Genomic DNA, 17,687 nt, shown 5'->3' with positions numbered 1-17,687 from the left:
ATGGAAAAGTTATGGTTAACAGTTTGGGTGGGCTTATAATGGGTGGGTTGAAGTCTTAGGGGATTTCCAGGGCAGGGCAAACATTGTTAGCCTGGTTGATGGAGTCTCAGACATGGCACTCACCTACTGGCTCTGTGGCTCTGTGGTGGCGTGGGGGAGGCAGGGGAGGGGGGAGGCCTCAGAAAGGGACAGGGCCTCTGCCTGCCTTTTTGGGTGACAGAAAACTGTCCCCCAGCTCTCACCGTGGTGCCAGACACTACATTTCCTCCCTGTTTGCCACTGTTGCCTTTCAAGGTGCGACCCCAGTGCTAGAGCTCAGAGAGAGTGAACCTGAGTAAGTCCGTGTGTTAGTTCTTTAAGGGGAACTGCTTGGAACTCCAGCAGTTTCTTCCACTGACTCAATCTCTGCTGCTTTTTGCTCCCAGAAGTTATGGGGACTTATCTGAGATAATCCCTCCCGAATTTTTATCTACCACATGTGGGTGTGGGACCAGCCTCTCTCTGTGTCTCTGTCCCTTCTACCAGTCTCCAGTCTGGATGAATGTGGTTTCTTTAATTCCGTATATGTAAGGCTTCATTCAACTTGATTTCTGATGGTTCTGAGTGATGGTGTTTCTGAATTTTAGTTGTAGTTTTGATGTGGGTGTGTGAGGAGGCAACCTGTGTTTACCTATGCCACCATCTTGCCTGGAAGAGCTGGCATTTTGGCAATTAATGTCTCTTTTGAGTACTTGTTTTTCATTGATACTTATGATTTGAGATGATTTTATCAAGACTGGAATCTGATAATGCACTTAAAGTAGTAGGTTGTTGATCTAGTTCTATTTATCTGACCATGCTAGATTTGAGAATGACAAAATATTTATTTTTTCCTCCTTCCCCCTTCAGAGGAGATTGTTGCTTTCCAGTGAATTTTTTTTTCTTTAAATCTTCACCTGGGGACATGCTGATTGATTTTAGAAGAAGGGGAAGGGAGGGAGGGAGAGGGAAAGGGAGAGAAACATTGGTGTGAGAAATAAAGAGAAACTTTGATCAGTTGCCTCCTGTATGTGCCTCAACTGGGAATGAACCCACAACCTAGGTATGTGCCCTGACCAGGAATTGAACCTACCACCTTTCAGTTTATAGGACGATGCTCCAACCAACTGAGCCACACCTGCCAGGGCTGGTGAATTTTTAGATATGATTACTTTTCTGACATAACTATTATATTGTATTGCTACTTTAATGTTGTTTTCCAGGATAGTTTATTTTATTACTATTTTTTACTTAACAAAAATTTTTTATTGCATATTTTTCCATTACCATTTATCCCTCCTTCACCTATCTTCTTCCACCTTCCACCCACCCCCTCCCCTGCATAATCACCACACTGTTGTCCATGTCCATGAGTTTTTCTCTTTTTTTTTTTTTTTGCTCAATCCCGCTAGGATATTTTATTTTTATCTTTAAAAAAAATATATATTTTAAAGGAAGGTTTTTCCAGATTTTCTGTTAAGCTGAAAAATTTTTAAGTTGATCAAGACTAAAAAACAAGTTTATTTCAATGCAAGAAATGTTTAGTTTCTACTATTTGCAAGGTACTTTGTTAGCTCCTAAAGAATATATAGAAATGAGTAAGATAGTCTCCTTCCTCATTTGGGGATGGGGAGAAAACACGAGTCAATTATAAGTAATTGTAATAACAAAATAGAGTAGGTACAGTCCCTGAAAGAATTTTGAACAAAGTGATTGGTCTACTAGTGATGTTCTTGCAAAAAACATCAATAGCTGTCAAATATGATAAGCTCCTTTTCATTCTCTCCTGTTTATCTTGCTTCTACATTTCTTTTGCCCAAATTGCTTTTAATACTTTGTTGACTTCTGTATACAAGTTCCTTAATTTTTTTTTTAACTCTCTAACTGCTGCTTATAGTTCCTTTCCTTCTCAATTTCTTTTTTATTGGGAAAGGTTTTGTAAAAGCAGGAAAGTTCAAACTCTAGAATAATGAATACCCACATACCCACCACCTAGATTCAACTATTATCATTTTTCCATATTCCTTCACCTTTCACTCTTACAAAAACATGTTTTTTATTGTCTTTGAACCATTTGAAATTAAGTTGCCAATGTTATGACACAGCTCCCCAAAATACTTGAGCCTGCATCTCCTAAAAATAAGAGTATTCTCCTTATAACCATAATACCATTATCTTACATTTAAGACAATTAATATAAATTTAAAAAATTAAATTAACCATGATAAAATAATGCCATGTAGTAGCTAGTCTATATTCAAAATTTCCTATTTCCTACAAATAAACTTTTGTAGCTGTTTTTATTTGAACCACAATCTAGTCAAGGTTTTCATGCATAGTATTGTTTTTAAGGCTAAAATATATTCAGTGTGACATTTATTATATTTCTTAGCTGTGGTTCCTTCCTTCTCCTTACACCAGTTTGTTATGAAATTAGTCTTTCATTTATACATTGTAATTTAAATGTTCATGAAGCCTAAAGCTATTGCTTACAAGTGCATGTGAGTTTTTGACAATAAAATGACATGCCCTGGCTGGGGGGCTCAGTTGGGTAAAGTGTCTTTCCGTACACCAAAATGTTGTGTTGTTGTGGGTTCGATTCCCGGTCACATTGATGTTTGTCTGTCTGTCTGACTGTCTCTCAAACAATCAATAAACATATCCTTGGGTGAGATTTAAAAAAATAAAAATAAAGTGATGTATTTTAACACAACCTATTTTGTACAGTAAAAACTATTGTACTTATTTTGCCTTTAAAAGTTGCCTTGTTTGGGAAATTTCCTACATGTTAAGTAAAAAACACTGTCCACTAGTATATCAATACTTCCAATGTTGAGTTAATTACCTATATTGAATTTTTTGCAACTACTCACCTTATAAATTCAAACTGCTACTCAAACCCATGTGCTAAAATCTGCACTTTGGAAATGTTTTTTTTTTTTTTTTAATGATGGTGACAACATAAAATGATGGAAAGAATGTTACCAATCATGGTATAAAAATACAGCTATATAAATATGGAAATAGTCCCTTCTCTTGACTTCATATGTAGATTTCTGCCTTCTTTAAATTTTGTCAAAGTCAAAAAGAACATGTAGGTAACTGGAACATACAGAAAGACTCTGAAAAAATAATTATTTGGAACTAGGGCTTATCACTGATTGTGATAAATTTATTGAAATGTCCATTAAGTGGAAAGCATTGCTTTTATTCAGATTCTCTCTCCATCCCCCCAATCCATCCATCCATCCAGCTATTCATCCATACTGTCACAAGGGGTAAAATTTTCTTCTTTTTTATGGCCGAGTAGTATTGCATTGTATAAACGTCCTGTAGTTGTTTTATGCCTGAAGTCTTAAAGCATTAGTGTGGATATATTTGTTACAACTATAATCACTTATGAGCAATAAGAATTTGACATAATAGTAGTTTCTGAAATTTTGCTATTTTAGAGCCTTTAAAATAGTAAATGTTTACGTGACTAGAAATTCTGAATGACAGAAATAGTAGAAAATGAAGACTTTTTATAGAGCAAGAGATATATTAATTGATAAATTGGTTTTTAAGTAAAGTGACTAAATAAAGGGAGTCTTACTAAAGAATGAAGGCAAAAAGCTAAAGTTGTTAGAATCCTGTGTTGCAAGAGAATTCTTAACTTGAATAAGGGAAACTTAACTATTTTAGTGATGTTTAGAGAATGAATAGATGAAATACTTGACAGATGAAAGCATAAAGAAGGTTCTGGTATTATTTGACATCATTTATTGATAAGGGGAATACAAAATAACAACAGTACCTTGTGTTACAAGATTGTAAATATTTCAGAATGATTTCAAAGGACTATTATTCTTTAAACAAAAATTCCTGATAATTAATGTTATGGCATTGAACTGTGTATGAATGAAGTGATATAATGTCTGGGTTTTATTTCAAAATAAAAAAAGGGCCCTGGCTGGTGTGGCTCAGTGGATTGAGTGCTGGCCTGCAAATCAAATGGTTGCTGGTTTGATTCCCAGTTAGGGCACGTGCCTGGGTTGTGGGCCAGGTCCCTAGTAGGGGACATGCGAGAGGCAATCACACGTTGATGTTTCACTCCCTCTCTTCTTCCCTCCCTCTCTCTCTTTAAAAATTAAATAAGTAAAATCTTTTTTAAAAAAGGGGGGAGGCAGTGGAAATAAGACTGACCATGTGTTGATAATTGTTGAAGCTGTGTCATATATAAACTATTACTGTCATTTGTTTTTTTATTTGTTCACTTTTTGAAAATTTCATGATAAAAAATTGTACAATATTATGGTATTACATAGTAAAGGGAAGGTCCCAAATAAGGAAGGAATCATTACTACTAGGCTGTCTGAATATTGAGTTCATGATATTGATTGACAATACTGATGTAAAACAAAATGATCTTTTTTGATTTTTGTTTTTCCAAATTTTTATTCTATTTTTCTTATTTTTCTGTGTGATATGGAAGTCTCTTAATCAGCTAAGCCAAATCATCACATATTAAAGGAAAGCGATATAACATTAATTTATGCCAGCATTCTTGAAGAAAAAAATTGTTGAGAAGACTCAGGTGTCATATTGTTTGAAGAATGCCTTATTGGAAACATAGTTATAAAAACTAGTAATACTGTACCATCTTGGATACTGTTATTCTGATGATTTCAGTATTTGAATTTTATTCTTAAGGTTTTGAAAAGAAAACCCGAAAGATGAATTCATAGAATTGTTTGTCTTCTTAAGGGATGTGAGAGAGAAGTGCTCAGAAATTGTTCTTTTGTCTTTTCTTCCCTCTCCCTTTGTCTCGTTTCCTCCTTGCCTCAGGTTTTTCCCTGGGTACCAAAAAAGTCATCTGTGTGCTTCTTCCTCTGATCTAGTGACACGCGTAGGCTCAAGGCCTTTCAATCTAACCTGCTACTATGAGAGGCCCTCAGTAAACATCTTTAGGACATCTCCTTTTTGAACTTTTCAGATATTTTCTTTTTTGGTTGGAGTTTCTTTCTATTTCAAAGAATCATTTATGAGTTGAAGAACCTTCTGAGCTCTGACCCAACTCTTGTTCTCAATGATATCATTCTCCCCATCAACCAAGCTAAGATCCTCAGACTTATTCTGATTCAGCCTTCTTAATCTTCATTGTCTATTCATTTGGTTCTGCCAGTTCCTCCTTTAAAATAACTGTCACAAGTGTTCCTTTTTTCCAGTCTACTGTTACCACTTTGTTATGGAGAATGTTCAACTTGGAATTAGATTTGTCTCAGCTCTGCTTCTAGCTGCTGGCGAAGCGTCTTCATCTTTAAAAATGAGGAGGTTGTAACAGGGTTGCCTTAAATCTTTTTTGGAACTTTCTATTTCACTAATCTAGGTTCTTAACTTGTCACACTTACAGTAACCTCCTAATTGTTTTTCACACTTCTAATCTCAGTTCTTCCTAATAAGATTAATCTTTTCACGTAACTTTCTTTGCCTTTAGAATAAAATCTTATATTTTCTGGCCTGTGTTTATTCACATCATCACTTCTCTTGTTAATGGTTACCAAATCTGTCAGTTCTGACTCAAATGACTTTAGAATTCATATTTGTTCTCCTCTGCCACTATTCTCATCTTTTCTTATCCGGACATTTGATGCAACCCTAACAAATGTTTGCTCTGCTACCACAGGTATCTTTCTGAGCAAAGGTCTGTTAATGTACCTTTTCTGTTCTAAAAATCTTTTGTTCCACACTGTTTACATAAAAGTATACACTTCTTTGCAGAGCTCACATGGTCCTTTCCCTTTGCGTTTCTAATCTGAGCTCTTGCCCCTGTCATCTTGCCTTTAGCTTCCAGCCATACTAAATAGCAGCCATTTTCTGAATATGCCTTTAATTTTTCTCATGCTGTACCTCTGCCTGGAATTTTGTATCCCCCTCATCCTTCCTCTGCCTGGGAAACTCTTCTTTTAAAGGCATTACTCAAGTAGTTACTTATCTTAAAGCCCTGAAAGATTAGTTTCATTCTTTCTGTGCCTGTTACGCATACCTTTTGGACACAGAGGGATTTATACTTGTTTGTATTTCCCACTCATGCAGAATCTCTTTCCACCTAGATTTTGAACTCTGTGATATCTAGGGTCATCTAATTTTGTTTCTAATTTTGTTCATTCTCAGAGTTTGGCAAAGTGTTGGGGCATATAAATATTTATTCACTAATTGTTTGTTGTTGATATAAAATACATTAGTAAGATTCTTCTGTTTTTCTTAGAAACAAAAATAGATTTTTTTTTTTTTTACAAAAATAGATTTTAACCCTGTTTGAAAACTAAAAATTTCCTCTCAGCCTTACTTGGGCTTGAATTCCCTCATGTTCCCTTAAGAGAAGCTTTTAAAGTTTTGTCTGTCATAGGTCCTTGGGGCCAAAGATGGCCCAGTGCTGATCTGGACACTTGATAGTTTAATTGATGGGAGCCAGAAAGCGTTGTGTCTGTTTAGTTATGATAATGACAAGTGGAGTTTGGCTAGACCTTAACTATACTTGTGCATACAGGCATAGTTAAGGCTGCTGCATGGCACTTTGGCTTGCTAAAAGTGACTGGAAGCTGGTCACCAAGTTTATATATTACTGAAAAGTATAAGATATCCTTTTCGTTAAACCAGTTCCTAATAATTTCATTCAAGACAGGTTCCTACTGAACTTGTTTCTTTTGCTTGAGCAAGTCTTCTCAGAATTATATTTAAAAGCTACCACTGAGTCTGGTAGAAGGTTTATTTTAAGGCAACGATTTATACAATTTGCACAACTATGTGCTTTTTATTTTCTATTGTCTATAGAATTGCTTGCATCAAGAGTTTTTCAGAACGAGATGGAAAAAGTAATAGGATCACCATCTCTGCTAAATTTATTTTTCTGTTTTGTTGTTACATAATGTTTGCTTTCTTGTGATTGTTGAGAACGAAGCCTGCATGGCTTTGATACACATTACTAACATATAGGAGAAATGTCATTAAATTAAAAAATTCTATATTAAATATATCCCTGTTTGTAGTATAAATTTATGTATCTTTAATTCTTCTAAATTTATTTAGTAAACTCCTTTGATTATTTTCAATATGTAGTACTCTAACCATAGTATCTAATATGCACTAAAATTTAGAGAGCAGTTTCACTGAAGCCTTTGAAATTGCTTTGTCTGTCTTTATTATAGTAAACAATAAACTACTTTTATTTAGAAATAAAATAGTTTTAAAAAAAAAGAAAAGAGCAGTGATCCCTTCCACCGAGAACGTGCTTTTTTCCGAGGAACCACAGTTGTGTGGATGCGGGTAGACTTTTTACACGGGGACAAGTTTTTCCAGCATTTTTACCTGCACATTCGGAGACAGTCGGGTGCATCGGTCCTTTCAGCAGAACCTGCCTTAGGCATTTAACCTTTTGTGGCTCAGGCACCCCAAGACAAAAAAGAAAAAAATGGCCCAAATGAAAGAACAGCTCAAAGCTCCAGAAAAAATACAACTAAGCGAGGAAGAGATAGCCAACCTATCAGATGCACAGTTCAAAACACTGGTTATCAAGATGCTCACAGAATTGGTTGAATTTGTTCGAAAACTAGATGAAAAAATGAAGCCTATGCTAAGAGAAACAAAGGAAAATGTACAGGGAACCAATAGTGATGGGAAGGAAACTGGAACTCAAATCAATGGTGTGGACCAGAAGGAAGAAAGAAACATCCAACCAGAAAAGAATGAAGAAACAAGAACTCGGAAAAATGAGGAGAGGCTTAGGAACCTCCAGGACATCTTTAAACATTCCAACATCCTCATCATAGGGGTACCAGAAGGAGAAGAGGAAGAGCAACAAATTGAAAACTTATTTGAACAAATAATGAAGGAGAACTTCCCCAGTCTGGCAAAGGAAATAGACTTCCAGGAAGTCCAGGAGGCTCAGAGACTACCAAAGAAGCTGGACCCAAGGAGGAACACACCTAGACACATCATAATTACATTAGCCAAGATTAAAGATAAGGAGAGAATCTTAAAGCCATAAGAGACAAGGGGACAGTTACCTACAAAGGAGTTCCTATAGGACTGTCAGCTGCTTTCTTAAAAGAAACTTTGCAGGCAAGAAGGGGCTGGAAAGAAGTATTCCAAGTCATGAAAGGCAAGGACCTACATCCAAGATTGCTCTATCCAGCAAAGCTTTCATTTAGAATGAAAGGGCAGATAAAGTGCTTCCCAGATAAGGTCAAGTTCAAGTTCATCATCACCAAGCCTTTATTATAGGAAATGTTAAAGGGATTTATCTAAGAAAAAGAAGATCAAAAATATGAACAGTAAAAATGACAGCAAACTCACAGTTATTAACAACCACACCTAAAACAAAAACAAACAACTAGAACAGGAAAGAATCACAGAAATGGAGATCACATGGAGGGTTATCAGCAGGGGAGTGGGAGGGGAGAGGGGGGAAAGGTACAGGGGGAGGTTAAGAATAGTATAGGAAATGTAGAAGCCAAAGAACTTATATGTATGACCCATGGACATGAACTATAGGGAGGGAATGTGGATGGGAGGGGGTGTGCAGGGCGGAGGGGAATAGAGGGGGGGAAAATGGGACAACTAATAGCATAATCAATAAAATATATTATTTAAAAAAAAAGAAATAAAATAGTTTTAAGAAAGAACTAAGCTGCCTCTAAAAGCCAGACTATCATAGCAGTGTAGGCAAGGTTCACCTGCTTTTCAGACTTGTCAGGTAAAAGAACAAATTATACCTATGTATTTAATATTATATGTGCCTGAGACATACAGGTTGTGAGGTATGAATTGTCACTGCCATTTGGAGGAGCTTTTGGAGTGGGTCCCTCACATGGGTTGAGAGCAATAAAGCTTCCCTGCACCATGTGCTAGTTATTGAAATATCTGTGGCCTTGTGGCACCTGACCGAAGACTGTCATTGACATAGTACTGTGGTGAAAGTAAGTTTCATATTGCCTCCTTGGATTCTGCCGCTTCTTCATACGGTGAACTGCAAAAGTGCTATATCATCACTTACCACCTGACAGTTAATATACAAGAGAAATGGTAAAGCTATATGAACTTGGATTCTCAATGTAATAGTTGCAAATAATTCTTAAGTTTGCAGATCTCTGAGTATTTTATTAATTTAACAGATGGAAGTTATATTTAAACTTATTAAGTGAAATAATTACTGGGTTTGTTTCTAGATGCTATCCATCTAATTCGGCGTAAGAAGCCTATGCTCCAGTCTGTTCTGCTGAAGCTTTCAGATTCCTCTGACAGCCTAAATGAGAAATTCAAAAGTCATTAATGTGATGTGTTAATTTTGTACTTTTTGATTTATTGCAAAAAATCTTATAGTTTCCATAGCAATGATAACCTATCCAGATTGTGTAATATTCTTTACAGTATTAAAAATAAAACTATGCAATTACATGAGCTTCTGGAGCACTTCATTTAGGGGAACTGGGGATTGAAATATTTCTGTTTTAAAAAATTATTTCATGTTAAAGTTTTCTCAGAAAGCTTATATAATTTTATTTTAATAAGTTATTAAATTTAAAAATTCTGTAACATATGCCCGTTAGTTCATTTAATTATTAAATTATGAAGTGTACATTTAAGCACTGTGTTATGTTCTCGGGCACAAGTGCGCTCACAGGTCTAAGGTCGGGGGACAGTGGCTTTAATTACATTCAGTCACCTGTTGCTTGTACTTCTCAGTGGCTTCTGAGTAGCCTGAAAAAGTCCAGTTTTAAGTTTGGAGGAGATGGGACAGGAAAAAAGGAAAAAATGATCACTTTATCTTTCCATGTTTTTGATTTTGCTCATGAAAACATGCCTAAGATATCACTTTGAAAATACTAAAGATTTTTTTTAGTAGGTGACAATTTTCAGAGTTGTCAGGTTACTTTGGCTTTTTTCTTTAATTCTAATTTAATAGATAACATAATATTAGTACTAAAGCTAGTTAACCCAACTTCCTGCATCTTAACACAACTGTTTTTCATTTGTTATATTGCCTCAACATACGTCTAGATATATGTATATTTTTATATGGTATAAGCTGTATATTTTCTCAACATGTGGTAAAACTTTTCTGTTTTTAATATACTTCATAATCATCATTTTATTAATTGATAATATTCCATCCTGTTGCTATATCTGGTGTATTTTTTGTTTATCAAAATGCTGCTTATTTATATTGAATGCCATGTACTGGAAGAAAAATGGATATAATTTTCAAACTTATTGTGGGGGAAAGTAGCCATAACTCAATTATTTGCCCAAATCATAGATATTTATGAAAAATTTCAAAAAGCATTTAAAATGATATTGTAAAGTGCATTATTATGAATAACCTCTTAAAGTGATTTATCTGCTCGTAAACACAGAATGGGAAAAATGAGAAACAGGTAGGTAGGAAAGACGTGGCACCACTTAAGTATTATCATTTGACAAAACCATCATGACATGGTGATACCTTGCTGAGGCTCTGATATAATCAAAAAGCAAATTTGGAGGGTGTGGATTATACTCAGTTGAACAACCCTCAATACAAACCACATTTCTGATGTTCAGCTGGGACCTTCATGTGGCTGCGCTTGGGGTCAGCTCTCGGAGGATGCCGTGTGGCCCTAGCCTCTCATCTAGTACTATTGCTGTTGTTGCGGACTGGATGGCCATTATTGAACTGTTATCTTTACTTGGCTAAATACCCTGGTAACTTCTGTGGTTTCCCAGGAACCCTAATCCTACCTCCTTTATTTGGAAAATTCACTGTAACTACTGAGTTTTTCATGGAGTTCTTGAGAATGAGATGTTGGTGGCTGAAGTTTCTAAGTCTTTCCAAGGCTTTTGGTTGAGTTTGTGGGGCTTTTTAATGTCACCTATCCTAGGTGAGACCTAGGGTATACCAGCAGGTCAACATTCTTCTGTAGCACCTCCCTCCTACTAAATAGTTCTAATACTACGAAGTTACTTTAAATGAATATAGTAGTTTACATCTGGCATTTATTTTTGTAGTTCATATTTGTAACAATGCTTTCATAGACTCCAGATAGTTAAGAGTAGAATTATCTTGCAATAAGCTTGAGTTAATATTTATGCTTGTTTACTTTTTGAAATTAGTGCCTTGTTTTGTTTTAATATTGAATTTTATGTGTTGGTTCTGTTGGTGTTTTCATTGTGACGTGAATTTCTTTTGGTATTTCATATTTCTGTAGTTGAAATATCAGAAGTTTAAGCAGTGCATGCATACAAGAGTGTTTACATATCACTAAGAGACTAGTGCATTTTCACTGTTTTTATAATTATAATTTTGAATCTGAAAATGTGTAAAAAAAGTATTTTTTTTTGTTTGTATGCAGAAAAGATGAAAAGGAATATGCATTGAAGCAAATTGAAGGCACAGGGATATCCATGTCGGCTTGTAGAGAGATTGCAGTAAGTGGATATGCATATATTATTTATTTTGTTATTGATGTTGGATGATTGATACTAATATAAAATAGTTTCATTAATGTATACACTGCCTGGTTATTTCAGATGATATAACCATGCTGTTATGGTTAATGATATTTTATATTAGATGAGCATAATATAAACTTGTTGATTACTTGAAAATCATCTTTGAGCATTCTTTTGATGATATTTAGGACTTATAATCTTAAGAATATTGAGCTAAGTGATGACTTAAATTGTGATCCAGTGTAATTAATAATTTAATTAATGTCTTTTTTCTGTAAGTTTAGAACTGATATATGTCTTTATAGAAAAAGGGATGATACTATTAGATATTATGCATATTAAATATTTTTTCTGAAATACATGTTTTAGTGCTGGATTTTATTAGTTGCTAGAAAAATAAGACCATCATAGCATTAGGATAGAAAGCAAGATCGTTTTTATGTGGCACTGAATGCAAATCTTTCCTTAAATATGTGTCCAAGTTTATAAAAGTATAGATTTGTGGAAAGAGATGTCTAATTTTCAGGTATTTTATCCTATTTATAAAATAGACAAAATAAAAGTATAGTATTAAGATTTTTGTGAAAAACACTAAAGGTAAAAAAAAAAGTTTTGTTTCTCTCAATAGAATTTTAATTGATCTTCTATAAATATTATCTTCTTAAAAAGTTTGGCTTGATTTTAGGAGACTAGAACTAGATAAATTATGTATGAAATTGCCTTTGAGCAAAATGTGATCTTTGGTGTGATCCTGTATTCTCAGAAACAAACAGAAGTTTATTTTATGATTGAAGACTTGGCATAGATTTTTTAAAAACAGATTTTATTTATTTATTTTTTAGAGAAAAAGGAAGGGAGAAAGAGAGGAAGGGAAACATCAAGGTGTGGTTGCCTCTTGCACACCCCCTATTGGGGACCTGGCTGGCAGCCCAGGCATATGCCCTGACTGGGAATCAAACCGGCGACCCTTTGATTCACAGGCCGGCACTCAATCCACTGAGTCACACCAGCCAGGGAGATTTTTTTTCCTCTTTACAAATGTGTTTTTTTTTTTTTTCTTCTTGCATTGCTAGTGATAGTTATTACTGTATTTTTCTCATGTATATAATATATTTAGCTTTCTTGGAAAAATAAGTATATTCTTGCTATTATAATGAAAAATGAAATGTACAAATCAGGGATGGGATTTAGGATTATTTTTGGACGAATGCAGGAGATGGATAGAGCGTCTGTGCACAGGGAAGAACCATTCTATCGCACTTTTTGTTTTTAAGAGTTCAAACGGTACAGGGGGCCAGGTAAAAGGAGTCATCCAGCAGATAGATTCTTGAGTCCTGTGCTGTTTCTGTCTGCCTTAGGTCACGAGTCTCTTAAAAGTTGTTTTTTTGTGTGTGTGCATGTGAGTAGATGCATGCGAGCACCTTTTGTGTTATATTTCAAGCTACAGTACTTTATGTTTCCTCTGGGAAAACTAAGTGGTGAATTTTTATATTTTCAGAAGCAGATTTAAATACCTATTGACAAGGGTAGAAAAGAGGTAGGCCATATGGGTTTCTGGGTTTTGTATAAGGGTGACAACAGTAAAAAGGAACAGTTTAGGAAGAGATAATACTGCTTTCACAAACCAGTTTTTTATGTATTTATTTGTATATATCTTATGGTGAGGGAAGATGGATGGGTGTGGTAACACAAATCATACATGTAACTGACATCTATAGATGAAACTGGGAAGTTGTCAGTTACAAACTTCCCAGTTTCTCCAGACTCTTCCAGGGAAAATAGACTGGTTGATTGGAAATAGTGCCTTTAGGCACCTGTGGTTGCTATAGTGTAACCCCTTTCTCTGTGTGAAGAATTGGTGGGTAAATTAATGAATTGTCTTTCTGCTTTTGGCAGTATCCCTCCCTGCAAAGAAAGTCAGTGGAATTATTTCAGTTCTCTTAAAAATATAAAAATGATCAATTTCATATTCCTGCTCTAATAAGATTAGATTTAATTGGCTATTCCTTATTTTTAGTGTTTATTTTTCCCTTGAATAATATTGAAGCAAAATTATGCTGGTGATATAATGCAGGATAAAGGACTAAAAATAAATCTGATAGTGGTATACAAAGGCTTACCTCAGAGCCTGAAAATTAGCACAGTACATGGTTGTTTTTATTCTGATAATGATAATAATTTTCCCTTATTTAAACTCTAATCAAATAAAATTTTTAGTTGAAATTGTTTTCACTGTGGTCAAAGTAAATCATTTTAAAGAATCTATGTGATTAATTTTTAGTGCATTATTACAGAAGATACCAAATTATAACATTCAACATAAACTTGGTAATTCTAGATTCAAAATAAGAGATGGAAGTAGGGAAAAGTATTTATTAAAAAAAAACAAAACATGCCTTTGGTTTCAGATTGTAAAGTGGGAGGGAATATGGACTATGGATTCAGATAGACTTGGGGTTGTATCTGGACTTCACCAGTATTCCTGTATATCTTGGGTAAGTTGCTATCAGTACCAGGACCCATTTTCTAGGTAGCTATAGAAATGAAGCTGTCATAAAGGGGAATGAGGCTAAGCAGGCCATGCAGCAGTCCACAGCTGCCATGATTCTCAGAACCCCTGAGCCTCTTAACTTGCTAATGTTCCAGGTCATTCTCATCTCCACTCTGTAACCAGAATATCAACTAAATATCATTAAATGTTTTCACAAAATACCCCTTTCCACATATACTCAAGAATCTTACAAGTTTTGGAAAGGAGGAGTTGCCCATGAGACCAGAGTCTGGCCCTTACCTGTACTTTAGTGGTACATACTACATCTAAATATGGCTAATTACCGCTCTCATTTCTAGTTCATCCTTTAGACTTCCTATTCTGATTTATTTGGATTTGGAATTAAACATCTTTCTCAGTCTGTACATTCTCTTTTTTCACCTCATAAAATTATTCATCTTAAAAACCAACTATCAACATATCTGATTTTTGTGAACCATAGCTTCTTCATGTCTAAATTTCTTCATGTTCTAATCTCACAGAATTGTAGTAAAGATAAGTTAAAGTGTGTAAGCTTTTTGGCCAATAATTGTAATAAAGATAAAGGGTGTAAGCTTTTTGGCTAATAATCAGATCTCAGTGAAGGTAAGCTTTCTTCCTTTCTCTTAAGTGGAATTCATTAGTGTGATGGAAAGTAGTTTTGAGTGCTCTTAGTAATAATGAATGTGGAGCCAGTAAATACTCTTTTAAACAACTCAATTTGTTGTGGTTTTTGATGGTAAATTGTATTTAAAATATACTATAGCAGCAGATGCAGTTGTAGCAGCACCCCCCCCCCCAATATATTAGTCAGTTAACAGATATTGATCACCATTCTTTGTAACACATTGCTGCCTGCTGAGAGAATACGGAGCAGTATTCACAGGAAAGTGAAAGTTAAGTCAGTTATTGGAAACGTTGACATAAATGATGCCCAGGTTACCAATCTATTCTATAAAAACCTGTTTGGCCTATAGGTAATTGAGCTATGGTACTCTAATACTGTAGAGCCTGAGGACTACTTATTATATTGTTTCTATGTAGAAACACATTCAGAATTAAAATAGTATATGCCAGGATACACCTTGACTTTCCATAGTTTTCTAAATGGGAATAGCCTCTTTAGGTCCAGGTTATTGGTGAGAAGTCTGAGGCATTAGAAACTAAAGTATGGATTGGGGGAGATTGGCCATAGTGTCAGAGGTTAAGGGGTTTTATGGTAACCAGAGGCAGGAATAGAGATTGCATTGTCCAGGAAGTGAGGATTGGGAGCTAGGACTTTATCTTGGAGAAAAAGAGGAGGGAGGGGATAATGAGGAGTTAAGGCAGAATGGGGACCTGGGATGCAGCTGGGCGGTTTCAGAAGGAACCAGGTAAATGAGGAATGGAGACACTTGGCTAGTCAATAGCTGTCTTGAGTCAGTGGAAAGAACGAGTGAATAGGGTAATCTAAAGTGATAGGTATCAGAAACAGGGAAAGCACATAATTAGGGTTTAGATATAACAACACAGTAAAGCAAAGAATTTAGCATAATTAGGTCAAGGAGTTTAGTTACTTCAAGTACCAGTGGATTATCATAATGACATAGTCTCACATATTATTTATTATGCTGTTGCTTTGGCCTTATATCTCTTCTTTTATCAGTGACATAAGCTGTTCATATTTTTAATATAGATTTGACTAAATAACAAACAAAAAACAATCAGAAAAGTGCAATGTTCAGATGCAATAGAGAACTTCTGGCAAAGATGGAGGCGAAGGTAGACACACTGTGCCTCCTTGTACAACCAAAGAAGGACCACGACAATTTAAAAACAAAAAACAACCAGAACTGACAGAAAATCGAACTGAATGGAAGTCCGACAACCAAGGAGATAAAGAAGAAACACTCACCTAGACCGATAGGAGGGGTGGAGACGGGCAGCCAGGCAGAGAGGACTCCTGGCAAGGCGGGTGGCTGGCAGACCCAGCGAGGTGGCGGATTGTGGAGCAGGGTGGGAAAAGCTGCAGCTGGCCAGCAAGGCAGCAGCTGGTGGACCAGGTGACAGACCCCACAACCCAGAGTTCCAGCTGGGAGAAATAAAGCCTCAAACCACTGAGTGAAAACACCTGTGGGGGTTGAGGCAGCAGTGGGAGAAACTCCCAGGCTCACAGGGAGAGTTCCTTGGAGAGATCCACAGGGGCCTAGAACGTACACAAACCCATCCACCTGGGAATCAGCATCAGAAGGGCCCAATTTGATTGTGGGTAGTGGAGGGAGTGACCAAAAACCCAAAGAGAGCAGAGTAAGTGCCATTGCTCTCTATCACCGCCCCCTGCCCCCCAGCGTCACAGTGCAGCAACGAGCATTACCCTGCCCTGGTGAACACCTAAAGCTCCACCCCTTTACGTATCAGGCGCCCAAGACAAAAAAAAAAAAAAATGGCCCAAGTGAAAGAACAGATCAAAGCTCCAGAAAAAATACAGCTAAGCGAGGAAGAGATAGCCAACCTATCAGATGCACAGTTCAAAACACTGGTAATCAGAAAGCTCACAGAATTGGTTGAATTTGGTCCCAAATTAGATGAAAAAATGAAGGCTATGCTAAGAGAAACAAAGGAAAATGTACAGGGAACCAATAGTGATGCGAAGGAAAGTGGGACTCAAATTAATGGTGTGGACCAGAAGGGAGAAAGAAACATCTAACCAGAAAAGAATGAAGAAGCAAGAATTCAAAAACAATATTAGGAGAGGCTTAGGAACCTTCAGGACATCTTTAAACGTTCCAACATCCAAATTATAGGGGTAGCAGAAGGAGAATAGGAAGAGCAAAAAATTGAAAACTTATTTGAACAAATAATGAAGGAGAACTTCCCCAATGTGGCAAAGGAAGTAGACTTCCAGGCAGTCCAGGAAGCTCAGAGAGTCCCAAAGAAGTTGGACCCAAGGAGGAACACACTAAGGCACATCATAATTACATTAGCCAAGATTAAAGAGAAGGAGAGAATCTTAAAAGTAGCGAGTGAAAAGGAGACGGTTACCTATAAAGGATTTCCTATAAGACTGTCAGCTGATTTCTCAAAAGAAACCTTGCAGGCAAGAAGGGGCTGGAAAGAAGTATTCCAAGTCATGAAAGGCAAGGACCTACATCCAAGATTACTCTATCCAGCAAAGCTTTCATTTAGAATGGAAGGCAGATAAAGTGCTTCTCAGATAAGGTCAAGTTAAAGGAGTTCACCATCACCAAGCCCTTATTATAGGAAATGTTAAAGGGATTTATCTAAGAAAAAGAAGGTAAAAAATATGAATAATAAAAATGACAGCAAACTCACAGTTATTAACAACCACACCTAAAACAAAAACAAAAGCAAACTAAGCAAATAAGTAGAACAGGAACAGAACCACAGAAATGGAGATCACATGGAGGGTTATCAACAGGGGAGGGGAAGAGAGGGGGGAAAGGTACAGAGAATAAGTAGCATAACTGGTAGGTAGAAAATAGACAGGGTGAGGGTAAGAATGGTATAGGAAATGTAGCAGCCAAAGAACTTATATGTATGACCCATGGACATGAACTATGGGGGTGGAGGGGTGGGAGGGAGAGGGTGTTCAGGATGGAGTGGAGTGAAGGGGGGGAAATAGGACAAATGTAATAGCATAATCAATAAAATATATTTAAAAAGATGCAGT

General features: G+C 36.1%; 1 protein-coding gene across 2 annotated transcripts in view; it reads left to right on the top strand.

Annotated features, from left to right (window-relative positions):
• Positions 1-17,687, top strand: part of CDK19 (cyclin dependent kinase 19) — a 146,349-nt gene that overhangs the window by 49,460 nt on the left and 79,202 nt on the right. For both annotated transcript variants that reach the window (XM_024551808.3, XM_045188678.3), the window contains one exon: positions 11,388-11,463. In XM_024551808.3, the coding sequence (XP_024407576.1) occupies positions 11,388-11,463 (76 nt within the window). The remainder of the gene's footprint in view (positions 1-11,387; positions 11,464-17,687) is intronic.

The sequence above is a fragment of the Desmodus rotundus genome, chromosome 11 (genome assembly GCF_022682495.2).
Source record: "Desmodus rotundus isolate HL8 chromosome 11, HLdesRot8A.1, whole genome shotgun sequence".
Classification (NCBI taxonomy): Eukaryota; Metazoa; Chordata; class Mammalia; order Chiroptera; family Phyllostomidae; genus Desmodus; species Desmodus rotundus.
The sequence above is the reverse complement of the archived record's forward strand: the minus strand, read 5'-3'. Positions and strand labels throughout refer to the sequence as shown.